The following is a 27465-nucleotide window of genomic DNA, read 5'->3' as shown; positions in this document are numbered from 1 at the left end:
AATGAGTGACTATTGCTTCTACAACTCTTCTGCTGCAGCTACTACTACTACTACTACTACTACTACTACTACTACTACAGCCCTCTTTCCTGGCCTTTCCAAGTTCATTGTATTCACCTTCCAAAATTCTGCCTGGGCAAGAAGTGAGATTCAGAGCAGGAAGTTACTAAGCCAACAGCATAACTTTTCCTTATCAAGAATGAAAAGCTATTAATTTTCAAATGTAATTTTGTTTGGGGGGGTGGGAGGAAGAGAGGGTATAGGGGGATTCTTTCGTTTGTTCATATTTAAAATGCCCTAATCAATGAAACCCAGTGACTCAGCCTAGAAGCACAATTCTTAAAAATTAAGAGGTAAGGTAAATGGATCATCCTTAATTTTTGAGGAATCTTTAAGATCTAGAGCTCGTGCCACACAACCAGGGTAATGTCCATGAAAAGTTAGTTCAACTTCTTGTAGTGGATGGTCAGGGGCTTTGGCTATATGGAGATATTTATAAGATAACTGGGAAGAATTGAATGCTAACTAGATATTTGATTTTGAGTAGTATGTTATTCTTTTTGGAAAAAAATTAGTATTGCTTGCTAACAATGAAAGTCCTAATGTTTTAGAGGTATATACTGTGGTATTTATGATTGAAATAATATACCTGAGATTCAAATTAACTGAGTCTGGGGATAGGGAATGGGAGTACATAGATGAAATCAGACTGGCTGTATGCTGGTAACTATTTAAGCTGGGTGATGGGTACATGGCAGTTCATTATACTGTTCCACTTTCTTTACGTCTGAAAATCTTCATAATAATATCCTTAAGCATCTCTTTATGGACTTTTACATTAACTCCTCATTTGATCTCTTCCCCCTGGCACCACACCTCCTTAGTCAAGAAAAACATAGTCTGTAGGTATACGCATTGACACCACAAACAGCCCAGAAATAATATCCTGTCATTTACTCAACAACAGCTGTTTGCCGACACCCAAGGAGTCAACTTCCATGGGAAATATTACTCAAGGCAAACCACTGTGAAGCTTACCTGAAACTTGCCTCCTTAATTTTTCTCCTCTGTGGAGCTTCTTCTCCATTATTCTACCCATATTGTCCTTGAAAGATTTACGAGAGTTTTGCTTAATGTATGTATAGGATCTTTTTAAGCATTGAAATTATCTGCCAAATACTTTTAGTTAAATATAAATGATATAAGACTATTCTTTTCAATATTAAGTTTATCCATTTACTTCTCAAGACCCCTCCAAATTTGTGATATGAGTGTGTTTACAGAACGATTTGCTGTGGCAGAGAGACCTGCAATTGTTTCATCCAATAGCTCTGTTAAACTGCCTAACTGTATACTTAACGTGTTTACAGTTCTGACAATTCAAGTAGTTAATAATACTGTATTTTAACTCTACCAGGCACACTTCTAAAAGCTAGAAATGTGACAGTTGAACAGAGAACCCTTATCCTTTAGAAGCCAACATACTAATATAGAAAGACATAATACGCAAAAAATATGTTATCAGGTACTGAAAAGAAAATGCTAAAATAGACAATATAGCAATAGAGCTACTGGAATAACTGGTTAGGAGACATCTCTAAGGAGGTAACTAACATTTGGATTAAGATCTGAATGATGAGAAGGGAGATCTGGCAAAAAGAATGTTCCTAGTGGAATAAACAACAAGCATTGAAGCCCCGAGATAGTCTTCATGTGCTTAAGGGCAGAGTCAGTGTGGTTGGAACACAGTGAGTGAGAAAAAGAGAAGATGAGCTTCTCAGCCAAGGTAAGGAGCCAGAGCTTAATTTTTCCAGTAAGGGGAAATCATTGGAGAATGAAACAGCAAAGTATGATCTGAATCACTTATTAGAGAAAGAGTGGTTCTGGCTACTTTGGGGAGAACAGACTAAAAGAGGGTGAGCAGACCAGTTTGGGCTGATGACAGATGACCGTGTATGACCACAGTTGTAGCAGGGGAGCTGGAGAGAAGAAATCAAATTCAGGATATGTTCTAGAACAGAACCGATGAGCCCAGGGTGGGTTGAATGTGGCTATAAGAGAAAGAGTAGAATGGAAGAGAACTCTTAGACTGTTGACTGAGACAAATTGCTTTTGAGCATTCTCAGTTGGGGCTGAGAGACAATCAGTAGACCTGTTCTTGGCAGAAACTGAAACGGACAAGCAAAGGGAGATATGGATCACTTCAATACAGAGTCTGTGTGGGTGATAGAGATTTAATAGTCACCAGTGTAAAGATGGTGGTTATGGGATCCAGCAAAGGACAATGAGTAGGAGACCAGTGAAGTGAAATAATCACAAACGCATTTGAACAAAGGTGTGGTCAACTCTGTCAAATGTTAAGAGACTGTGCTATTAAATTAACCGTTAGCTTTGAAGATGTCTTATAACCTTAATCCTAACTATTTCTGTAAACTGGAGGAGGCGAGCCACCTTGGAGTCCATTCAGGTCGGAAATCAGAGACAGTGTGTGTATATAAATCTTTCAGAAAATTTTGCTGTGAAAAGTGAAAACAGAGAACTATAGCTAGAAGGAACAAGGACAGGCTAAGGGAAGAGTGGTTTTTTTGTTTTGTTTTTTTGAAGTTGGGTGAAATTAAGGAAGGTCTGAAAGCCAAAAGAAATGATACAGTAGCCTAGAATTTGAGGATGCAGAGAAATGCAAAGAAAAAGGCTATCTACAGAATCAAAGTTCTCATGAAAATGGATTCCAGAGCACATATAGAAGAGCAGACCTTAGATATGAACAGGGACACCATCCATTATGTAACAGAAAGAAATACAGAATCATATGGGCACATTTAGAGTCACACTCATAGATCAATTGTGGCAAGATAAAAATAATTGCCTTCTTGCATGCATTTTTCTTTATGAGCTAGAAGGTGAAGTCATCAGTGCAGAAGTAGGGCAGAGAAAGGATTTTAACAATCTGAGGAGCAAGAAGGTAAAAAACAAGAAGGTCAATTTACCAGAGAAGTGTGGTCAGGTGCTTTGGCAGGGCTGAGTACCCATTTCAGATTTGCGGACATGCAATTTAAGAAACTTGTGCCGGCTGGCTTCTGTTATTTTCTCCAGCTATATTGAACCGCTAGAGAAGAGGTACAAATACCATGATGGGACCAAGGATGTGTGTAAAGGAATGAGTACAGTGCTGGAACACTGCACCTAAGAAAAGTGAGAAGGGAATTGAGATGGGGTGACATGCACGAAAAAGCAGACGGTCAAAGGAGGAGATAGATCTGAAAGAATTAGAGAATGTCTTGAAAGGGAATACAGGAGTAAATGAGCTGAAAAGGTGAGTGACTGCTGTCAAAAATCTAACTTGGGGAGGCAGGGAGTTCTACAGCAGGAGGCTGTCTTACGAATGGGTGGAGATGGAATGAAAGGAGATATCCTTAGAGCTGAAAAAAAATCATAGCGTGGGATGGGGCACTTATAGGAGGGAAGGTTGCCAAGACTGATCACAAAAGGAGTAAAAAGGCTATAAGCACGGTGCTAAAGTTATCAGTGCAGGAGGGGGCAGTGGCAGGGAAATCAGTAGACGCCCACAGTATGCTGGGGGGCGAGTAAAACATTCTGACAACTCTGAAAAAGCTGTTTTGTTTTGTTGTTAATAGAAAAGAGATTTGATATCAGCAATGGAGGACAAGGACATCTAACCCTCCTTTAGTACCCGAAGAACACAGGGTGTGTTCTGAATGGGCTGCGCAGGAGACATTCAGCTGGGAAAGTAGAAAAGGAAACCAGGTTTCAGTTCAGGAGAGAAATTAAGAGAAAGCACACAGTGAAGGTGTCTGGGTGGCTCAGTCCACTAAGCGTCTGGTTTTGGCTCAGGTCATGATCCCAGGGTCCTGGGATAGAGTCCTAGCATGTGGCTCCCTGCTCAGTGGGGAGTCTGCTTCTCCCTTCACACATCCACCCCCACTCGTCATCTCTCTCAAATAAATAAAATTGTAAAACACACACAGAGAGATCAAGTTATAGGCAATTTTGCTAATAACAGTGGATTATAGAGCACCAAGAAAGCGGCAGGACGGCAGGGAAGGGTTAAGCCCGGAGGAAGAGTAGGTAGTGCTTCTCCATCCTACCTGCACAATAGAACCAAGTAGGGACCATTTAGGATACAATCTCCAGGGGTGCCATGATCCTAATACGGAGTTGTGAACCACTTGCTTAAATGATAGTGAAGCAGTATGGAGATAAATGGCTTCATTGTCTGATGTTGAATGGGGGAGATAGGGAGTGAGGCACAATGGGGTTGGCCCCAGAAGCACTGGCAGAGGGACAGTGTTCTCAAGTACTGCTAGAGAAGACGTAATTTGTACAAGACTTCTAGGGGGCAGTGATTCTACTTCCCAGAGTTTGTTCCAATATTCTGGTTATTAACACAGAGATGCACCAGATGCTGGTTACAAGGTCCTCCATTGCTGTATTAACACAGCAAAAATGAAAATGTCAAATATGCAATGTTATGAAACATATAAGTGTAAATGTAAAGAGTAACAAAATAAAATGTAACCATTTAAAAAAAACTTAGAATGTGATTTCTGTTGTGAAAAAAGATTCGGGATATATCAAAGAGAGAATGCAGTTTCAAAAAAAACATTATGTACAGCATGGTATTAACTCAAAAAAGACTTGCTTTTACACACTAACACAGTAACAGATTGGAAGACCTTTAAAAAGGGGAAATCAGTGTTTATCCCTTTGAATTTTGACAAGTATTAAGGGTGATTGTTTTGCACATTTTGAAAATTTCTTGCACACATTTTATATTGACGGAAAAAAAGGTTTTTGTTTGGGGCGGGGCAGATGGCTTATTTTAAAGAAATGGGCCTAAAGTATCAGTTCCAATTCCTACTGTTCCCAAGGAGAATTTAGTCAGTGCAATTTGTTTCTGGTGACAGGCACATGCCATGGGCTTCTAAGTATTAAGAAGAATTACCTCAAATATGGAAATACAGCAAATGATGGTACACCCTGTCCTTTCAAATTCATACAGGGGTGTTAACAGGCCTGCCAAGGGGATTTTTTACTGTAGGGCAGTGGTTCTCAAAATGTAATCCAAGGATCCCTATGAGTCCCCAATAGACACTTTTGGGATTCTGGAAGGTCCTCCTTTTCCAACTACATAACTGCAAGACCAGATTTTCTTCATATACTTCAACCAAAACAACATATTGCAACATATGAATGTGGAAGCAGATATGAGAATCCAGCTGTCTTCGAAGCCAGTTAAGTGTTCTATTTGCAAACATGTAAAATAATGACTTTTTTCTCAAGATATATATGTGTGTGTGTGTATATATATATACATGTATACATATATATGTATGTATATCTGAAGCTATTTTTATAAAAATACTAATACATTATGGGTTTGATTTTTAAATTAATATGTTTAAACTTTTAATTTCTAAAGTAATTATTGACAGATCATTTGGGGTCCTCAGTTTTTAGACCCGTAAAGGGGTGCTGAGACCAGAAGTCTGAGACACACTGATCTTTGCTATTTACTCTGAGGAGGGCAGATGACTCGGCATACTCATTTCAAAACCCTCTCTGGGTGGACTGTGTGACTCCTGTTCCTCCAATTCTGCTTTGAAACAGCTTTGCAGCCTTAATGATTTCTTCATTAAGGAGGCAAATAAATTTGACAAATATTCATTATATATTTATAGGAGTCATGTTTGATTTTTTGAAGATTATACTTTGACAGATATAATCTGATTTCTAGATATTATGATTTAGCCCTAAAGTTCTTTCTTTGCATTCAAAGGTGGATGAAAAAACAAACACTATGAAAAGTCTCCTCCTTCTTAAACATTTCCCTAATGACTGCAGTACCTAAAACTAGTTTGTTCCTCAAGAAAAATATTAAAAGGGAGAACTGGTCCAAAGGTTGTGAATCAGAACAGCAGTTTTGAAAGAATGGTTAAGGTAAAGAATGGGTAATTTGGCAGAGACAATATCCACCTTCATATCAAAGAGTACACTTTTCACCTGTCACTATGTCCTTCCCCAAGGCTCAACCACCCTTCTCAGGTAAACAACCAAATACAAGAACATAATTTCAGCCCTGTGCAGAAAGCTTTCCTAGTCAGTATGAAAACAGCAGGAGAATAATCCTACTACCCATTAGGAAATCTACTCTAATACTGGATCTTAAGTTTCAGTGGGCATCAGAATTATCTGGGAAGCCTATTAGAAATCAAATTTAAATCCATTATATACGGTGTGAGGGAGGGCAGGAGTGTGCATCTGAAACAAACACTCCAGGTGATTCGGATTAAAAATAAATAAAATCAAACTTTGAAAAACTATCCTAAGACTACTAAAACTGCCACTCAACTGATCTCTTCCATTTTTCTAAGAATCATTCGGGTATCCTCAACATCTAACTGCCAAGTTCCGCCACAGAGCCTGTAAGAACTCCGCAATCTGACGAGTCTGTCTTTACAGCTCTGTCCCACAGCCACATCCACTTCTGCCCTACAGCCATCTCACTCTCCTGGAGCCAGCTGCATTTCCCCCTTGCTGAGCTCTTTCCCATTTCCTCTGCCTGTGAAGGACGATTTATGCTTCATGGTTGTGTGATAGGGTGGGCAGTCCATGGCTATCTGGCCTCTAAAACCAGTAGATCTGGCTCCCAAGCCCAGAGCACACTCCCTTGGTAAACATGGGCAACCTCTCCGAAACTCGGATGTCTCCTCTATCAAAATGAAGGTAAAAAATAGGCACCTCAAAGTTATTGCTCCAGCACTGGCAGTATTTAGTTTAGATGTGAAGTGTATTCATTTGGGGTGGGTTTTTTTTTTTTTTTTTTTTTGTCTCTTGTAAAGGCTTCCATCCTCCCAGTAGTGCGTTCTAGCAACATCAGCATTCTTAGAGACACATAAGGAATATAAGAACAACTCTTTAACTCCTTACACAGGCTTATAAACCCAATTCTGGAAGACCTTAAGAGCAGATACTGAAGCTGCATCAGATCAAATCAGTATACTAAAGTCCTAAAGATAATCCAGGTCTGTAAGGGTAGACTGCTCTCACCTCACAACTATTTTGCCAGACATTTTTAGTTAATAATCCTGTTTCCTTGGAACACCTGGGTGGCTCAACAGTTGAGCGTCTGCCTTTGGCTCAGGGCGTGATCCCGGGATCCAGGATCAAGTTCCCTTATCGGGCTCCTTGTGGGGACCCTGCCTGTGTGTCTCTCATGAATAAATAATCTTTTTTAAAAAAATGTTTCCTAGCATTTTGAGGCAGAGGGTTTGAGAAAACACATTGATTGCCAAATGACAAGCCGGCTCATCTAGAGGACATGGTACATGTGTTAAGTATGAGAGGAGGATGGAAGGGATGAAGTTACCAGTCCAGCCCATGTTATTCTGCATATTCACCATGTACAAGAATATTGGATAATGTGAATGATTACAAAATGCATATAGATTTCGTCTTTCCAAGGAGCTAAATCTAGATGAGAAACTTACTGATACCACATTTTTTCAGACAAAATAGCAATGACCATTACCCTCCAAGATGGTCATGTTTTTTCTCTTCAGGAAGCAAAGGGTATAAAATCAAAATATGATTTGGAAGATAGTTGCATTTTTCACAAACATTATCTCCATAAAAAAGGATTCAAAAGAATGTCTACCAGGATTTCGATCCATGTTCTCATCCCGTCCTCGTAACAACCCTGAGAGAGGTATTCTCTCCATTTTCCAGATGAAACAGCAGAGGCCAAGCTGTCATGTAGGATTTACACAAGTTCACAAAGCATGATAAGGTGGCGCTGGGACCAAACCTCGGTTTTAACTCCAAGGTCCATCTCCTTTTCCTGGTATTGAAATTTAAGTATGCCTCCAAGTTTTTAAGTAATCTTCGTATTTTGTGACTGGGGAAGTCTAAACTAATGCACAAATGATCCCCACCCCACCCAAAAAAGTTCCTGACAAGCTTCAGGAAGTTATCAGACTACATGGAGCATTAAAACAAGAAAAATTGAGAGTGCAAAATTTCTATCCCTGCTTCCCAAACACCTTTCACATTTTATTACTTGACTCTCTCACCAATCCTGTGGTGGGGGAAACTCAAAAAATAAGACAACTATTAGCAATCCAAGGTCTAATGGTCTCTCCTCAAAACCCCATCTGCCCTCAGAAGAATCAAAGCAATCTACATGAGCATAAAGGATCTTCTTGGCCTAGATAAATGTCTGTTATTTGAAAAAAAATCACGTACAGGGTAATTCTGTTTTTGTGCAAAATAAAAATCAAGAGTATGTCTTATGCATAAACAGACATATCAATAAGCACAGGAGTTATTTCAACAGCATACCAGATATGGTTACCTCTGAGGTACACAAAGAACAGGAAAATTTCACTTCTTGCTTCATATAAAGGAATATTGTGGGTGATTTTCACCTTGTTTCAGTATTAATAAAATTGTGTTTCCTCCACCTTTTGGTGCTTTACAGAATGCCACCAAGACAGCTTTCATCATGAGGAACTTGATTTTCTGTGTCTGAAACCCCTGAAGGTGTGTAGTAACATCCTGGTTTGCGAGCCTGAGTTCCCCAGATACTTTTTTTGATAACGTGCTTTCCTACCAACCTCACAGGACCATTGTATGAAGTGGATGTGCTTCGCTGGGCTATACAAAAGCTGTGATCCCCTCTTCTCAACCTTTTTGTACATATCTTTAGGCAATTTTGAACTGGTGGTCAACTGCTAACTTTGGCTCCAAAGAGCCCAGAAAGTCACAAATCTAAAAGAACATAACAAAAGTTGTATTGCACTGAAGGATGTCAAGAGTGGTTAATTCCTTAACCTTAACTCCAGCAAAGCCCAAATCTGGAGGAAAAATCCCTAGGATCTAAGACTTCAGTAGAGAAAGCAGCAATTCTGTCCTCCTTTGAAAAGCCCCAATTCTACTTTGTTTGCCCAGGAGGCCTACTGGCAGATTCCCAAAGTTCCAATACAGAGGCTTCAAACTGAATCCAAGACAGACAGTCACTTGGTTAGCAAACTTTGTGAGATTAGTAAATGCTGGCCATGAGAAGGGGGCTGCCAGCAGCACAGTCAACTGCTCTCAAGGCTGATTTTTCTCATCATCCCACAACTATGACAGGAATGGGAAAATAGGCGCACAGATTGATTCTGATCAAAGTTTAGGAATTCGACCATGAATAAAGTCTAACAGTTGGAGAACCTACCCAAGTAACCCCCCTTAGCAGATAAGCAGCTTATCAAAAAGCTGATTCCCTGGTTAAAAGGCTAAGCATGCACTTATGAAGACTCTGTGAAAGGCCACTTTGAATATTTATCTAGTGCACCACTAATAGCACCACCACAGCGTTTACTGAAATTTTAACAGGTTCTTAACCAAGTTAAGACCAAACTTCCTTTAATCCCATAATAATGAAACAACATAACTAACACCAACAGTACCCACGCCTTCAACAAGGATAAAGCCCCTAGTCCCATCCAATTCTGGAAATAACTAAAGCCCAAGTCCAGGTCAGAGTTTTCTGAAAATATAACCCTCACAAGTGAAATATTGCTATTCAATTCTACAGAGGAAGTTCAGTAAAATGAGGAGGACTAGCTATCTTCATGAGAAATGTGTATGTCAGGGGTGCCTGGGTGGTTCCGTCCGTTAAACATCCAACTCTTAATTTCAGTTCAGGTCATAATCTTGGGGTCATGAGATGAAGCTTCACATTGGTCTCACTGGGCATGAAAAGCCTGCTTGGGATTCTCACTTCCTCAACCCTCACACCTCCCTTCCCCTCTCTCTTTATCCCTGCTCATACACTTGCTCACTCTCTTTCAAAACAAAAAATTTTATATATATATATGTGTATATATATATATACATACATATGACACTCAGTAGCAGGGTTGTGAATGATTATCCCTCCCATAAAAGTAAATTATTTGTGTCTTAATTAGGAAAATAAATCATTTGTCATTAAGCATTCCTTTAAAAAAAAAACTTTCATATTATATGGGCTACTACAAAATTGTACCACAGAAAATATACTAACACCAAAGTTAGTACAGTCAACAGTTTTGAATATGTCTTTAATCCCTTTTATTGCTTCTTACTTAACAATTATTTTCAGTCTTCCAGCTGAAACCAAAGTGTTTTTTCTTGGAATTTTTTATAGAATTTTCTCTTCTTCGTGGAAAACACATTCTCCAATAAGAAATATTAACAAATCCATGGTCTAGATTTCACAACTCATGTTTTGTTGTTGTTGTTGTTGTTGTTTTAAAAAAAAAAAAAAGGTAAGCTCTGTCTTTAATTTCAGAAGAATTGCTATTATACAACAAACTTTTTATTTTTTCATTCATAAAAACAGTCCACAGCATTCATAAAACAGGGTGTTAGAAGAAATAAAAAGACTTTTCAAGTAGATTCTTTATGTTTTAAGAACAGATGAGTCGGTAGCAATTTAATACAGATGGAAACAAATACAATCCATATAAAAACAGGATTTGAAAGAAGGAGGGGAGGAGATATATCAACCGAAGTAAATTTAGAGCTTTCAGGCATGCAACTCAACATGAATTTTCTTTACTTAAAAACCAAACTAGGTGCTTTAATAATAAGTGTTTATAAAGAAGGCTACAAAAATATTGCAAAAATATTAAATATTAGCCTTACATATACCATCAAAAAAAAAAAAAAAAAAGGAGAGAAAGAGGGAGAAAAGAAATTAACAAATCCCCAGCTACACCTAGGCTAATCACAACAAGTTTTCCCTAACAGAGACAGACAAAGAAAAATAATTTTTACAAGCTCAGCTTTGGGTACAATACCTTAGAGCTCTCACTTGGGTGTTTCCTGCTCATGCTCTTTTCAGTTTAAACAAACATGGTTTATGTAATGGAATACATACTTGAAGGATTCCTTAAAAAAGAATCACAAGTTTCATTTTATATATACAACAAATTTTTAATTATGTACTGAAAATAAATTACAGGAAATAACTTTAAAATGCAACAGAGGACAAAGTCACAATAAACATTCCCATTGAATTCCCTTGTGGGGGGGGGGGGTGAGATTGCAGTGCTCAAGAAGATAAATATCACAAATATATCAAAAACTTCAAATTGTCTATGCATTCACACACTGACATGAGCCACAAACATTCCTTCACAGGGACTGTACTTAGCCTACCACAGAACCAGATTTTGCCATAAACTACAAAACTTTTAATACAAAATCGTATTTATATATTTATAATTCATATACATGCCCTATCTGTGATTTTAGAAAATAAAAGCTACACACTGTACAGACACTCTTAACTCATAGCTGTAGGCAACATTTTTGGATGGAATTTCTCCCCCAATAAAATTAATGGCATATTTTATGTACATGAAGGCTAAACTGCATAAAGACAGTTCAGTTTCCCAGATATGCATCTCCTTTTAGGGCAGGTTTATAAATTTAAAAAGGCAAGACAAATGTACACCTCAGAATCACTTTCTTAGCTACAAGAGTTGTCATGTAATTTCTGTGAATTTTCTGATACATGCACTTATGTAATACTGGTATTGAAGGCAGTAAAGCAATATATACTTTTAATGTAGTGGCTCAATAAAGGCTTCATTGTCATTCTGATTCTTGATACAGTGATTCATAACGTCACTAAAAATTAAAATTTCAATGGGACACTGGTGTTAAAGAGACTCTAAATAGATTTTTTAAAATATTTCCCTGAAATATCCTTTTACATAAGACAAATTTCACTAACATTAGATTAAAAGGAAAAGAAAATAAAAGAAACATGGCACAAATGTGCATGATAAACTAATGCTCCTCAGCCAATCTCCATGTCTTAGGAGCCAAGAACAGAATGCTTAAAACCAACAAACAATTTTCACACTCTGTGGCAGCCATCTGTGAAGCCAGTTATACTAAACTACTTCTACAGTTGATTGTAAACTTTGGTTTATTTTTATTTGAGTTCTCATTGTACAGCAAGCATGAAAAAAGGGAGAGTGGAGTCCATGAGGAGATGAATTGTCAGTCTGTCTTTAATCTGGCATGATGAGACACCTGGTCAGTCAGGCCTGCTTTGATAGAGTTTGTTACAGACTGCCTTATGTTTTCCTCCATCAAATTATCACCCAGGGGCTTCAATACCTGTGGTATGAGAAATGTGCAAAACAAATAAAAACATGAGGTAAAAAAAGAGTTACATATAAAAATAGATATAAAAATTCAATTCAAAGCAATGAAGAAAATAACCAGAAATGTGGGAAATAAAAAGATGCTTCTCCCAAAAAAAAAGCTATGATGCTACAAATAATGCAGTTAGACATCTGATAATGCAACAAAAACTAGTTTCCTCCTATTCAAACCATTTACAATTCCTAGGAGACGGATGTGCAATTCCATACCCTATATGCAGCATCAAATCTGGTAAGTATACAGCATTTATGCAGACCGGCCCAGACGGTCCTGCTTATTGTCCTACATGTATTAGTGGGAACACTTCAGATAGAGAAAAAAGTTAAAAATACTGTCTAATTTTTCTTCTTGTTATTGTTGGATGACAGTCTCTGTCGCTGTGCTGATGAAAGAGCACGATGGACCATTCGACGTCTAGTAACTTCAAACAGTTTGGAAAACACCTAAAACATGGAGTGATTCGTTAGGACAATGACTCAGAGTGCCTTGAAGTTAAAGAGTTTAAGACTACAAGAATCGGAGACTTTGTGGGTTTCTCACCTTCCTGGGACTCCTCTGAAGCAAAAGAAAAGAGAAATGCAAGAAAATTTAGGCAAGGTTTGTTGACACAGCACAGATCTCTGACTAGTGATCAACTTACCTTCACTACACTGAAAATAATTTTACACACTTTAGATTCTTCCATTTAATTATTTTGTAATAATGGCACCTCTAAAGTCCTAGAATCAATGCTATATAGGAGAATGACTGGCTTTCAAAAGAAAACACTGTACAATGATTAAAATTCATGCTGCAGAAAATTAGTAATGGTCCAAAATTTTAAAGTAGGTAATTTTTTTTAAAGTGAGATTGTTGATAGCTTTTAATCCATCCTCTATTAGAAGATATCAAAGGAGTATGAAGAGTGAGATTTTTTTAGATAAAAGGTTAAATTTAACAAATATCCAAACACAAGCTTCCAAATCAGATCCAAATAAATCAAGCATTTCTCTGAAGAATAAATACAAAATCCAAATTAATATAGTGGGTCACTTTATAAGATAATGACATTATTACAAGAAAAATCAATACCCAATCAACCTTCAAAAAATTATTTACTTCATCAGTCTTTAAACTTAAGGCCAAAACCAACATGAATCTGCATATCCTAGATCTTCGAAATAAGCCCAATTACTTCATTGGCCCAGAAATGATATTTGAAAATGCCATTATTATACTGTCCATCAATAATAACTGCAGCTTTCCTTCTGATCCTTGACATGATGCTCAAGTATTTCACGATGATCACTTTAATAACATCCTTGAATGGAATTTTCTCAACACAGGCAATTCCAGCACACAGTTGGCCAATATACAACATGGCTTTCCTTAGTAGATTCTTGTCAGGCCCGACTCTGAATTCTGGTTTGAGGTAAAATATTATGATTTGAATTCTGGCTGAGGTAAAAGATTACGATTAAGAGAAGCTGGTTCTCTTTGTAGTGCTTTGCTTTGTTCAGAGTGTAGTGTTTCCATAGTACAGAAGTCAAACAAAATTCCTTTGGTAAAAGAAATCTCTACAAGATTGTTCCTTGTAGTACATCAGCAAATCACCACTATCTTCATGGATGGCAACAAAGACCTGAATGCCATCCACTATTTTTCCTCAAATAAGCATGCATTGCTTCTTGCCAGTATTAGTAAGAGACTTCTTTTGCTTTCTTAAAGCACTGCACTTCCAAATTTCTTTTCCTTATACCGATTCTATTTTCTTTCCTCTAAGAAAAAAATCCTTAGAGACTCTGGCCTTGCCCATCATGTGGCATAATCAGGCCCATGACTAAGAATCTATCCAAAGGATATAACAGATTTAAGCTAATCAAAGCACACTATAATTATTTATGACTTTAAGAAAAAATTTCTCCGGTTCATTTTTATATTCAGATTATACAACCAAACAAAACAGAAAACATCCTCTTGACATTCCTCATACAAAAGAAAAGTAGGTGTGCAAATACTGCAGAAGGGTGGGGAAGTGTCACAGGGATGAGATTAGTCACTGAAAAACCAAAAGATAGATACCAACCTGTTCCCACAGTGTTTCAGCAATCTGATCAATCATTGTTCCAATTTCTCTGAACTCCCCAGAGTACTTTACATATGCCCAAGTACAAAGAGATGTCAGTGCTAACCCCATGATAAGGTTACACAAGACGGCTATAGAGTTTAGGCCAATGAAGCCAGTCAGTCCTGAGATTATATACATAGCAAACATGACTGCAAACAGTGTGGCAGGGGTACGAGCAGCATAGAAGATATTTTTGCCATCATTGTGCTTTATAAAATTTGCATAGGTTTCTTCGATTTCAGCTTCAAGCTGGTCCTGATAACGATGGCAGAATTCATCTCCACCCATTTTTTTTACTGAACGGAACTGTTTAATCGCCACTTCCTTGAGATCCAGGTGTTTTCGCTCCAGATCTGAAGGTGCAATGTAAGGCTTGTCCCCACCACATACCTGTACAGACAGAATTACAGGACACATTACAGGCTAGAAGTAATTTATATTTGGGAAGAAGTTCCCTGCTCACAGTTTTTAGTCTCAAAGTCAAGCCACCTACATGGTTGAGTTTTAAACTTGTTCATAATAACCTACACATAAGTTACTTCTTATATGTTTAACTTACTTGGGCAAAATAAAGAATCCCAGTAAAGACAGAAAAAATTATACTGCAATCTATAGCTGACTTCATTGACCCACCAACACACCATTAGAATACAAAAAGACTGCTGGCACAGAGTGGGTAAAAAAGAGAAAAAAAGGTATTTTAATGTTTGAGTTAGCAAGATTAGCACAGAAGTTGTTATTGGCCTTAAACTGATATTACATCATAAGATACTAATAAGAGCACTCTGAATCATGTGTCAAAACTATTTTAGTACAATTTATATAATAACTTGCCACCTGTATCCTGCACTCCAACCATGTGAATTATATTCTCAGTTTTTTTGCAGTAGAGATGGTAAAGGGGAATCAGTGACTGATATAACGTGATAATCCATGCGGAGCACAAATTAGTTCAATTATTTTAAATGTAAAAATCCTCTTACTCTAGTGTCAAATTTAAATGTTGGTTACAAACCTGCTCCATACTTTTGCAATAGATCTCTCTTGCTCCTGCTACTGCAGCAAGATTATTAGCTTCAGCTGTTGCCTAAAAAAATAAAACAAAATGTGCCAATTTTATTCAAAAGATATTCAATGGCTCTATAAATTCTGATTAACACAATAAATTATATACAATGAACATGCCTGAAAATGAACCAGAGAAAATATTATCGACTTCCAGTTTTCCTTTCCAATGGAAGGGAAGACCAGTATAAAATATATAATAATTGCTTCTAACAGGACTGCCTAATTTTGTGTTGCTTAGGTTTATTAAAATGGGTATGCTAAGGTGTCTGGGTGGCTCGTCGGCTTAGCATCCGACTTTTGGTTTTGGCTCAGTAAGAGTCATAAGACTGAGTCCTGAATTGGGCTCTGTGCTCAGCGCAGAGTCTGCTTGAGATTTCTCTCTGCCCCTTCTGCTTGTGTTCTCTCTCTCTCTCGAATAATCTTAAAAAAAAAAAGAAAAAAAGGATTGTAAAAAAAATCCGTATGTGCTGAGGAAATCAAAGAATCAGACACGATCCTAAAATGTGTCAAGCTTCCAAATATACAGAACCAGTGCTTGCTCTCTCTCCTATAAGTATTATACAAGAGACTTTCAAATTGACAAAACTGCTTATTGCAGGAGCTGTAGAAATAAATACTGTTTAATCTACTATAAAACTGAGAAATTGCCCAAAAATATCACCTAGATATGCATCTGAAAAAAATTAAACATAAATTTGAGTGAAAAATTAACAGTATCAACACAGTGATATAAAACTTACAAGAACAGATTGACATTAAAATAACAATTATTCTTGATCTCTTAAATTAAGCTGTCTCATCTTCTCTTAAAAAATGAACTAGGTTAAAATAACATTGTCCCAAAAGAACACTTTTTTTTTTAAGATTTTATTTATTTACTCAAGAAAATCAGAGACAGAGACAGAGAGAGGCAGAAACACAGGCAGAGAGAGAAGCAAGCCTCATGCAGGGAGCCCAATGTGGGACTCAATCCCAGGACTCCAGGATCATGCCCTGAGCCAAAGGCAGACACTCAACCACTGAGCCACCCAGGCGTCCCAAGAACACTTTTTATAAAAAAGATTTTATTTACTTATTTGACAGAGAGAGAGAACAAAAGCAGAGGGAGCAGCAGACTCCCCACTAAGCATGGAGCTAGCTTAGGGTTCCATCCCAGGATACTGGGATCACGATCTGAGCCGGAGGCAGACACTTAACTGACTAAGCCACCCAAGCACCCCTAAAAGAACAGCTTTTAAAAAAGGAGAGGGAAAAAAAGAAAAAAACTATATGCACTAGAAGCAACTCTAAATCATTAATATCAAAGGGATAAATAAACTTTATTTCCAACATTTATTGTCAAAGCTCAGAGAACAGAAGAAATTTGGTTCAGAGAGGCCCATATTAAGCCATCTCCTGAAAAAGAAATTATTTGCTTGAAAGAAGCACAACTCCATCTCCAGCACTTATTTCTAAACCAAAGACTTTTTTCCTTCATAAATATATGTACAACACACACACTACCTGAAGCATGGACTTTGGATGTGGAAGTTCCTCTCCTTGATAAATTTTAATATAAGCCTAAAAATACAAAAGACATTATATTGGCAGGTTAAACAACTTGGCTCTACATCATGAAGGAAGAAAAACCATTTAATATAAAAATAATTCATGCTTATAAAAGGGAAGTCTAGGAAAAAATTCTAAATAAAAAAACAAATTAAAAAAAAAGGAAATTGAAATCTTAAAAATCATAGACTCTCATTTCCAAAGTTAACCCTATTCTCAACATTATTAAAAATACATGTTGCAAAAAAAGTTGCTAAATAATATCCTAGAGAATGTTTCTAAATATAATTCCAACTTGCATAAGTTATCTCATATATAAAAATTATTTATACAATGCCATCTACTTTATGAAAAGACATTCATAATTCTTCCCTCCTGCCATTGTTTTAAATGTTAGAAAATATTTTTACTCAATATTTCACTTTGACCAAGTTAAATTATATTCCAGTTCAAGAAAAAAATTACCTAATTTATGCTTTAAGGATAAGAAGGAAAAATGAAAGTTTTTGGTAAGTTCATATAGGAATTGCTCATCTTAACTCCTTACTACCTCTAAATTAATTCATAACAAAAATAGTATGAAAGTGAACATCAACTGTCCAATAAATGACCCAAAATATACTTTCAACTGGAATTTCCCTTCCATCTCTAACTACTATGAACAGAAAGAACCCTGACAATGGTTTTGCTCTGGCAAGCAAGCTATGAGGACTAGAAAAGAGCAGAGAGAGAGAGAAAAAAAAAAAAATCTATGAGTAATTTACTTAAACTCAGAAACCAGTTTTGTACTTTCAGTTGCTCTTATCAAGTTTTCAAGAACTCAGAGAGAAGGCTTTTATGAGAACTCAAGATGCAGAATTACATTCCCAATTATTTATCATCGCTCACAAATGATAGAATGGTATTACAGTTATATGGTGAATGGTCTCTTCATATCAGAGCTGGAGAAAAAGTAGGATAATTCCATAAACAAATAAAATCACTGTCTAAGAGATACAAGTTGTCTGCTGTAATTTTAACTATCCTTAAAAACTGATATAGCCGATTCAAAGCAGAAAAAGAAACTATATATAAACCTCACTTTTTTGCTTTAAAGTATACATACATATCAATTTTAAGTCAGCTATATTTCTAACTGAGACAAAGTCATTTAATGTAGTTTTACCTTAAAGTATTCTACAAGATCTCTACAAGTGACTTTAGATCCACTTATCTCTTTTTCTACCAAATTTTCAGGGGCAAGCAGCAATGGAACTAGATTTCGAAGCTCTCTTTTAAAATCTTCATCAATATCTGGAGGAGATGAGATAAAAGCCAGCATGTTAGTCAAAAAAAGAAAGAAAAGAAAAGAAAGAAAGATTAAAAGCAGTCCCCTCTGGTAAAGGTTCATAAAATCCTGTTTCATGAAAACGACAATAGACATACAGTATTTATTACTTGAGTAGATTAAAAAAAAAAAAATTCATCCAAACACCTATCTCCTAGGAAAAAATACTCCTCTTATTCTGCTATTCCATTTCCCTCATCCTCCAATAATTTTTTCAGCTCAAATAATAAATAAACTGCGATCTACCAAAATAAATTCCAAGTCTTTTTCAAAAGACAAACAATTCCTGAAATTATACCAAATTTTAATACTAGATTTTGTATTTCCAGCTATATTGTAAAACTTTCATTATTCCTCCAGCCTTTAGCCATCACATTTAATCCTAAAACATACCTAAAAATTTGCATCATCCCTAAAACAGAGTCTTAAATCTGATTACATGAATACAATATATTAGTAAAACATTTTACAGACTGCAAACCGATGAAATACTGAAATGTTCTCAGCCTTTGGAATTTTTAGGACACTAGTGCTAAGCAACAGATCACATTATAAAATATGCTAATCCATACACTAGGTGTCTGTGACAAACCCAATGGAAAGCTAGACAGACCACACAGCATTAAAATCACCTCATAAACTATCTTCCAGTACAAAACAAAACATTAAGGAACCATGTATTTTTCTTTTAAACTCTCAGCCTCTAAAAAATTAAAGTTCTGATTTTAGCAAGAATGGGAATTCCCACCTTTCAATCTCCCATCAAAACTAGGATTAGTTGCAACTTTAAGACCAGGATGTGGCAAAAGGAAGCAACCAAGATTTGAGAAACAATTGTGAATGTGCTTCCTTACATTCTGTAGCTCTTCATGTTGATTCTGTTTTACCTGAGGGGAGAAAGAAACAGGGTGAAGATGCAAACAGTAAAAAAAAAAGAAGAAGAAGAAGAAGAAGAAGAAGAAGAAGAAGTTGTTTTAAAGAAAATACACACGCATACTCACAAGTGTGCACACTTAACTCCAATGCTACTTCCAGATGGGTGTTTTTTGACAACATAAAATTTTACTTAAGACCCATTTCTGACCACTGTGGTAAGACCCCACTTTATCTGAAAACTAGAAAAGATGTTTTCCCCCATGTTTGCTGCGAATGGATGAAGAAATACAAATAATAATTAATCATACTATCTAACACCAGACTAACAAGTAGTGGCTGTGGTTTACAAACCAGTAGATAAATTAAGAATTTGCCTTTAAAGTACTTGTAACAGCAAAGAGAAAAACAAAGTACTAATTTGCCTACAAATAAAAAGGTCAACCCCTGAGCAAAATAACAGGTAAAATGAAAAAGCTCCAATGCAGTCTAAAAAATCTTTGAAACTTGTTGGGATTTCACTACTTACCCCAAATGACTATTTATGATTTATGCTAGTTATCGGTGTTTTGGGAAGAGAGATTGCTATGTGTTTTCTAGAAGAAAATCTTAAATTTAGATTTTGTTTAATAACTAATTATCTCAGTATAATTCACATACTCTCTCAATGACTCTTCTCAAACACCATTTTAAAAAACCATGCACTATTTATAATCAACAAAACCTGGAAACTACCTAAATCTCCATCAAGAGTAGAATGAAGAAATTGTTGTCTAATCATACAATAGAATACTGCATAACAATGAGACTGAATGAACTAAACTACATGTAACAATATCTAAGAAACAATACTAGCAAACGAAGCTAGACACAAAAGAATACATGTTGTATATAATTCCTTTCCTAAAAAGTACACACAAAGCCCATCAGAGGTCAGGATACAAGTAGAGGGCTGGGGGGTAGTAGATGAAGGTGGGTACTTCTGGTGAGTACCAAACATGGCTACATTAATTTGTATAAATTTATCAAGCTGCACTTACGACTTGAGCACTTTCCTGTATCATTTCAATAAGATAAAAACAAAAACAAAACGTGGTCTTTGAAGTTCAAAAAAAATTCTGAGTTTTAGTTAGTATGTCTGATATGCTTTGTATTCATTTCTTCTAAACAAACCAGAGAAAACTCTGATGATTGAAATTATCTCTGACAATAGGGTCTGGAAATGCCTTTCCAATAGCCAAGAACGAGGAATTGGTTTTCATCTTATTAATAAGAAAATTTTATTATGCCCCGAGTTTTTTAATGTGGTTGAGAAACTAAATACATCATCCTACAGGCAATAAAACTTTATTACCCAAAAGTGAGGACCCTACCACTTACAAATTAAGAGATTTTCATGTAACTTTTGTGTATGTGAGTAGATGGATACATCTGACCTGAGAATTTCCCCAAGTACTTCGATAGGAGGGTACACCTCAGGAACAAAGGATCATGTTGTGAGGTTATTTTCTAGGAATGCTTTAATGTAGCATGTTGCATGGATCAGGAGTCTGGACATTAGGGTCCTAGTTCCAGTTATCAACAATTAGTTAAGAGACCAAAGGCAAGTCACTTTTCTGGGTTCAGTTACATTATATATTTAAAAAAGGAAGCTGAATTAGATTTGGTTAAGATCCTTCTTCTAGCTCTAAATGCTGTCACTCTAAGAGACAGTATTCTTTGGACAGAACACATCATCTGTGTTTAATGTATGTATTATCATATTACCTATACCTAGTCCGTTCCAATTGTTTGGAAAGCTCAGCTATGCCAAAAAGAGACACATGCAAGTAGATCAAAAAAGTTAGTCTCCTTCAAAATTTTATCCTTTGAATATTGTACAGGAGTACAACCAACCTACTTTTCATCAATTCTATATAGGCTAATTTGGGATATGCAATTTATAGTGGCAACACTTAAGAGACAGGAAGTCTGAGCAGCAGTCCAGACAGCAGACTCCTTCATCTGGCTTCGTGCTTATTATGCTCTCCTCACTAGGAAATGGGGGCTTACCTGCAATCTCTTTTCAAGGAATTGTTTTCCACCTTCCAAACCATATGAATGTTCATAAGGATAACTCCAGTCTCGAATCAAAAACATTAGTGTCTACAGACAGAAAAAAGTAGAAATCATTTCTTACAAAATTTTACAAAAAAAAATCACTAAACAATTTAACAACCACTCCCCTAAACAATCCCTATGAAAAGTTATAGTAACCAAATGGTTAATACTGCTCATAGTTCTAGCAAGGTCCTACCTAAGCCTACAACACTCCTAGCCCCTATACCAAGCAATTGCTTCCTTTTGAGAACTTCATGGTATTTGAAGAGTCACCAGAGGCAATAATACAGGATCTTAAAAAAATCAACAAAAGGCATTATTAGGGCATACAGATCATAATTTTAAGTCAAGGTTGTATAACTAACAGCAATTAATCTAATTCTAGACCAACTGATTCTTTTCACTGAATTTTTTATTCATATATGCTTCGGTTTCTCAATCGCAGCCTTACTGATAATTTGAACCAGACAATTCTGCATGTGGCTGGTTGGTGAACAGTATTTCTGGCCTCTATGCACTAGGCCAGCAGCGTTAACCTCCCTCCAAAACTGTAACAACCAAAAATGTCTCCAGACATTGACAAATGTCCCCTGGGTGACAGAATTATCCCAATTAGGAAAAACTGATTTGGGCCAAATACAGTATATTTCATCCCTAGACAGAAAATAAAGCCATAGCCTGCCCCGATATTTCATAAAAGTGATCACCTGAGTCACATAAGACTGAGGCAGAATCAATATAAACCCACCAACACTAAAGATCATCAGCTGTCACGCAGAAAGTACTTCACATACTGATGAGCAAACAGGGTGGAGTCATTCTCACCTATTATAACACATCTGACTAAACAGTACTAATGTCAACTTATAAATTACACTTACTTCAAAAAAGAAACCACCTGAAATTAGCTTTGCTTTTATTAATTTAAATCTCTGTCACAACAGGACTCTACAGAAGCAAACAGAGCATATACTTCTCAAATAACTCCACCCAGGTTTATTTCTGACTCAATATTCTGTACCTGGCATTTAACAGGAGTAAAAAATATGGGGATTGAGGGAGTGGAAGGGAGAGATATAATAAATTGTGAAATTTTCTATATGAAACCAAAATTAAGAATAACTACAAAAAAACCTACAATATTTTGTAATAGTTTTCCATGTATAAAGAAACTTACATGACTGTCTCAAGTTTAGGAATTAAATTACATCTAATTAAGAGAAACATTAACCTCTTAATCTAAGCATAGCATTAACAATCTAACTATATTCATTTGTTCTATTTCCTACTCTTGTTAGCCGACTACAGGTGGTAATTACATTAGTTTCAACTACACTGAATCTGTTACTAAAAATGAGTTTGTTATAATATCCTCTTATCTTCAGACTTAAAAGATAAAGTGGCTTGATAGCTTTTTATATGTAAGTTTTTAAAAATGATAAAATACTTATTTACCTGAAATGGTTTCTGGTAGATTTCTTCCATTGCAAGTCTGCCGTACTCTGTAAATAACTATTAAAGCAAGTTATTTAAAATAATGCCCCCAAATAGATTGAAAGAAGACATTTATCTATAAAGCCGCTCTACGTAAGACCATATAGATGTCAGAGCCTTTAAAATCATCTGAAAGTCAAGCATTTAATTTTCTAACAGACTAGTTATACATTAAAATTTCTTCTAGTTAAGAAGTTATGTATCAGTTTAAAACCATATAATACTGAATCTTCTTACACTGTAATAGGTTTCTAGATGGAAAGTCACAAGTAAGAATTATATTTTCAATTCTTTGGCACACATTCTTTGAGAAATACATACTTGCAAGTGTTGAAGATCATCTTCTTGAATATTCTGAGACAAATTATATACCTGTTAAAACAAAATTGTAGTTTTTATCCATTTTTTTAATACCTAGCTGTTACAACTTTACTTGTTGAAATTAAGAGTATTTTATACATCAGCACAAAAGAATCACCTAGCCATTAGCTTAACCAGTGGCACATGAAAAGAATTTTCTTTTTTCCTAACAGGATAAAACATTAAGGGGGAAGTAGTGACGGTAAATTACGCAAAAATCATGAAAACATACATAAGGGGTCTAGAAAGTGGCAGATATTTTTTAAAGGTATATTATGCAATAAGGGGGTTTTTTTCTCCTTCCCAAAGTTTCTTTAATGTTGTGACTGATCATTTTTTTAACAGTGAACACTGTTTCCACAATTATTTTCCTAAGTCAATGGACATAATTCTGCAAAAATATACTCCTCCCTAGTATAATCTTAGAGTGTGTGTTTGGGTGGGTGGATGGATAGATAAACAGATGTGTTTGGATAGATGGATGGATAGACAGATATAGTTTATAGTTATTTAGTGTGTGCCTTGACTATCATCAACTTTACATGGCTTTTTTTTACTTCAAGTAAATCATTGGTCTAAATAACTTAAAATGAACATTTTACCAGCCTATGATAGCTGAAAAATATAACAGTAGGTGGCACTCTTGCCCTTTCCAGAATCTTTTATGAGGCTTTACAGGGCATAGAGCCCAGAGCTGATGATTTGCCTGCTGTCAAGGAAGGAAAACTGGAGAAAAGACTGGAATTGCAAAAGAGGTCCAATCCTTCCAAGTCAGGCTAAAAAGTGACAGTCTGCCGAGGGAGAAAAGTGAGTATCCACAGATGTCACCCCTGCAGAAAAATAACTCAGGTCTAAGAAAATAGGGTTACTCCAAAAATAGAACAATTTGTTCTAATGGCAAATAAGTGATAATCTAGCTGAATCACTTGGAGGTCAAAAATATAAACAGCCAAAACAGGCCAGCAAACCTAAAATGACATTTTCAACAGACTAACTCCAAACATGGAACTTAAAAAGTAATTAATGACTGAGGTGATTATACTAGAGCTAAATATAAAATCTGAAAGCATGACCAACCTATTCCTACCCATAAGGATCTTAGCTTTTAGAAAACAGGTCAAGATATTTTCATTGTCTGGGCCAGGTTGCAAATCACAAAGAGAGACTTGTTTATCTTAGATCATTAGTACTTAGTATATTGTATTTTACTTAATAGATGCTTAACAATCACTTGTTGAAAGAATAAATGACAAGTGGATTTGTCATTGATCTACCAACCAGATAATTTATGAAAGAAAAATGTAACCTCAAAGATGAAAAAAATAATGAAAATAATTTTTACCTTCATTGTTCATAGTTTGCAAAGTATCTTCTTCTATATTATCTCATTTAGATCTTATTTCTGCCTCCACACAACAATGCAAGATGGGTAAAATCCTTATTTTACAGATAAGAAAGTGGTGAAATGGCTTTAAGTGATTGTCTAAAACCAGGCCACCTACTATCGTGAAGTTAAATAAATTAACAAAAGAACACCAAGGTACAAATTTCCGGACAGAGAATTCCTTCATTATAACTTAAGGCAAGCTACAGAGCCAGCTAATCTGAAGTGCACAAAGACTGGCTTTCTGCTTGCCTCAAGGGAATGGCAGTTGTGCCACCCTGCAAGATCAGAGAAAAAAAAGGTAGAACAAAATGGAGAAAAGATATTGCAAGGGTTCCCAGAAGCATTATTTAATTGGCAGTACCAGAGCTCACCAGCCCTATAAAAAACAGAAGCCACTCTGAAAAGCACTCCTTTTTTATCTCATAATAATATCCAAAATTTCTTTTCATTCTGACAGCTAGATATTTCAAAATGAGGAAGGAAGGAAATGGGAACTTATAAGAGACTGGACATATGTTCCAGATATTACCAGAAACCATTAGCAAAATTCCAAGATGCTGTGACAGTACCACCTATGATCTACCATCAATAAGAAACATCATCTGAGGAGCATATAGTTCTACTGTTTGCATATATACTTCTGCGTACATCACCACCAGCTAGGGCTAACCACCATACTCAATAATTCACTCTTCAGCCAGAGGAGCATCAACCACAGATGATCTCAGGGGAAAAAAAGTAAAGAGATACAAAATGACATGTGGTAGTTTAAATCAGTCCATCAGCCTAAATTATACAGAAAAGAGATGGACTAGCTTGAAGAGACCAGAACTTGATATAATACCAAACACAATTCAAGTACAGAGTAAGTGAAAAACAGAAGGGATTTTATTTACTAAATCAAATGGTTCCTATAAGTCCTTAGTGTATTATAGGAACATCACATAACATTTTATAAGTTTAATATGAATTAATTCTTCTGCCTCTACTACCACCAAATAATCAAGTACTAGTTGTCATACATATCAAGTAGAAAACTAAGTTTAATTACTTGGGATATTTTCTTTATTGGTTTAGCCAAAACATAAAAGACATACTCTATAATATAGCTGGGAACCATATGACTGAATTCAATTAAAGATAACATGCGGGGCAGCCCCGGTGGCCCAGCGGTTTAGCGCCGCCTTCAGCCCGGGGTGTGATCCTGGAGACCCAGGATCAAGTCCCACATCAGGCTCCCTGCATGGAGCCTGCTTCTACCTCTGCCTGTGTCTCTGCCTCTCTCTTTCTCTGTGTCTGTCGTGAATAAATAAATAAAATCTTAAAAAAAAAAAAAAGATAACATGTGGTATCTTTTCCTTTAAAAAGAAAGGAAAGAAAGAAAGAAGAAAGAAGGAAAGAAAGAAAGAAAAAGAAAGAAAGAAAAAAGAAAAGAAAGAAAGAAAGAAGAAAAGAAAAGAAAAGAAAAAAGAAAAGAAAAGAAAAGAAAGAAGAAAGAAAAGAAAAGAAAAAAGAAAAAGAAAAGAAAAGAAAGAAAAATCAAGCAAGCATAGGGGTGCCTGAGTAGCTCAGTGGATTAAGCCTCCAACTCTTGGTTTTGGCTCTGGTCATGATCTCAGGGTTGTTGAGATCAAGCCCCATGTAGGGCTCTGTGCTCAGCACAGTCTGCTGTTTCTACCTCTGTCTCTCTTCGCTCGCACAAGTTTGCGCACACACTCTCACTTTCTCACTTGTCTTCTTTCTCTCAAATAAATAAATCTTTAAAAAAAAGTATAGATGCTATGATGAAAAACCAAAGGATTGGTTATTGGTTTATTACTTCCTAGCTAACCACTTCCTAGCTTTCCACTCAGTATGAAATTCCACACTGTGAACCAGAAAAGCATGGAAATGTAAATAACTCTAATTTTAATCCTTCTTTCTTCAATCAAAAGACATTTGTTTTTCAATGTGGATCATTTTTTTTCTTTTTCAAATTTTTATTTAAATTCTAGTTAGTTAACATATAAGGTAATATTGATTTCAGGAGAATTTAGTGATTCATCACTTACATATAACACCCAGTACTCAACAAAACAAGTGCCCTCCTTAATCCCAATCACCCATTTAGCCCATCCCCCACCCACCTCCTCTCCAGCAACCCTCAGTTGTTCTCTATAGTGGAGTCCTTTACCAGTTCAGGTTTGCTTCCCTCTCTCCCATCCACTTGCCCTATGTTCATCTGTTTTGTTTTCAAAAAGCATTTGAAGAAAGAGCAAAGGTATTAGGATTATCTGAACTGATTATACCACACCATTTCGTGTCTCACCTGGACAGAGCTAGTCATGGTGCTCAGAGCGAACACCGTTGCACAGTCTTTGATAGTTGACTGGCTATCAAAGGCACCCTGGGTATCCATTAGCAGCACAGCCACCTAGGAATTTAAAAGTTTAAAATACTAAGTAAAATATTCACCAACAGTGACTATTAAAACCAAATTTAAAATGATAAATGTCAAAATCAGTAATAAAGTCAAGGAAAGTACTCTAAGTATCTCACACGTTTTGACATGATAATCCATATATATGTTATGTTAAAGTTAACATCGCGTTAACAGTTCTGTGTTTTGATCTTTAATACCAGGAAAGAAATCAAAAAAAGAATATGGGAGGAAAAAAAACAGAAAGTATAAACATTTACTTTTGTTCCATTAGGTCTGTCGATCACAAATACTTCATTCCAGACTTGTATGCCTGTTGTTTCTCTTTCACAACCACCTCGCCACGTAAAGCCAGTCAATGGTTCATTGTTTCCACCAATCCAACTTTGGGAATCCTGTTAAAGTCAAGCATAAATATAAAATAAAACACAAAAAATTAAGAACTAATTAATGAGAAGTGTAAGAAATCACCCATTCTTTATTTTACAAATGAGGCAGGTAAGCCCAGCAAGATAAAATACACTTTAACATTACACAAGCAGTTACAAAAGCAA

The 27465-nt window shown here is 36.1% G+C and overlaps 1 protein-coding gene across 8 annotated transcripts in view; it reads right to left on the bottom strand.

Moving 5' to 3' along the window:
* Nucleotides 1–10341: 10341 nt before the first annotated feature.
* ATL2 (atlastin GTPase 2) overlaps nucleotides 10342–27465 on the bottom strand; it is a 55188-nt gene continuing 38064 nt past the window's right edge. For 3 of the 8 annotated variants that reach the window (XM_026018910.2, XM_026018913.2, XM_072767268.1), the window contains 12 exons: nucleotides 27172–27306; nucleotides 26801–26905; nucleotides 23067–23117; nucleotides 22707–22763; nucleotides 21204–21296; nucleotides 19027–19165; nucleotides 18117–18244; nucleotides 16907–16963; nucleotides 15351–15422; nucleotides 14294–14725; nucleotides 12769–12783; nucleotides 10342–12671 (listed from right to left, as the gene is read on the bottom strand). In XM_026018910.2, coding sequence (XP_025874695.1) covers nucleotides 12564–12671; nucleotides 12769–12783; nucleotides 14294–14725; nucleotides 15351–15422; nucleotides 16907–16963; nucleotides 18117–18244; nucleotides 19027–19165; nucleotides 21204–21296; nucleotides 22707–22763; nucleotides 23067–23117; nucleotides 26801–26905; nucleotides 27172–27306 — 1392 coding nt within the window. In that variant the 3' untranslated portion in view covers nucleotides 10342–12563. Of the gene's footprint in view, nucleotides 12672–12768; nucleotides 12784–14289; nucleotides 14726–15350; nucleotides 15423–16906; nucleotides 16964–18116; nucleotides 18245–19026; nucleotides 19166–21203; nucleotides 21297–22706; nucleotides 22764–23066; nucleotides 23118–26800; nucleotides 26906–27171; nucleotides 27307–27465 lie in introns of all 8 variants that reach the window. The other 5 variants (XM_026018911.2, XM_072767271.1, XM_072767269.1 and 2 more) reach the window with 2 other exon arrangements.

The sequence above is a fragment of the Vulpes vulpes genome, chromosome 8 (genome assembly GCF_048418805.1).
Source record: "Vulpes vulpes isolate BD-2025 chromosome 8, VulVul3, whole genome shotgun sequence".
In the NCBI taxonomy this organism is placed as follows: Eukaryota; Metazoa; Chordata; class Mammalia; order Carnivora; family Canidae; genus Vulpes; species Vulpes vulpes.
This window is presented reverse-complemented; position numbering and strand designations above follow the sequence as displayed.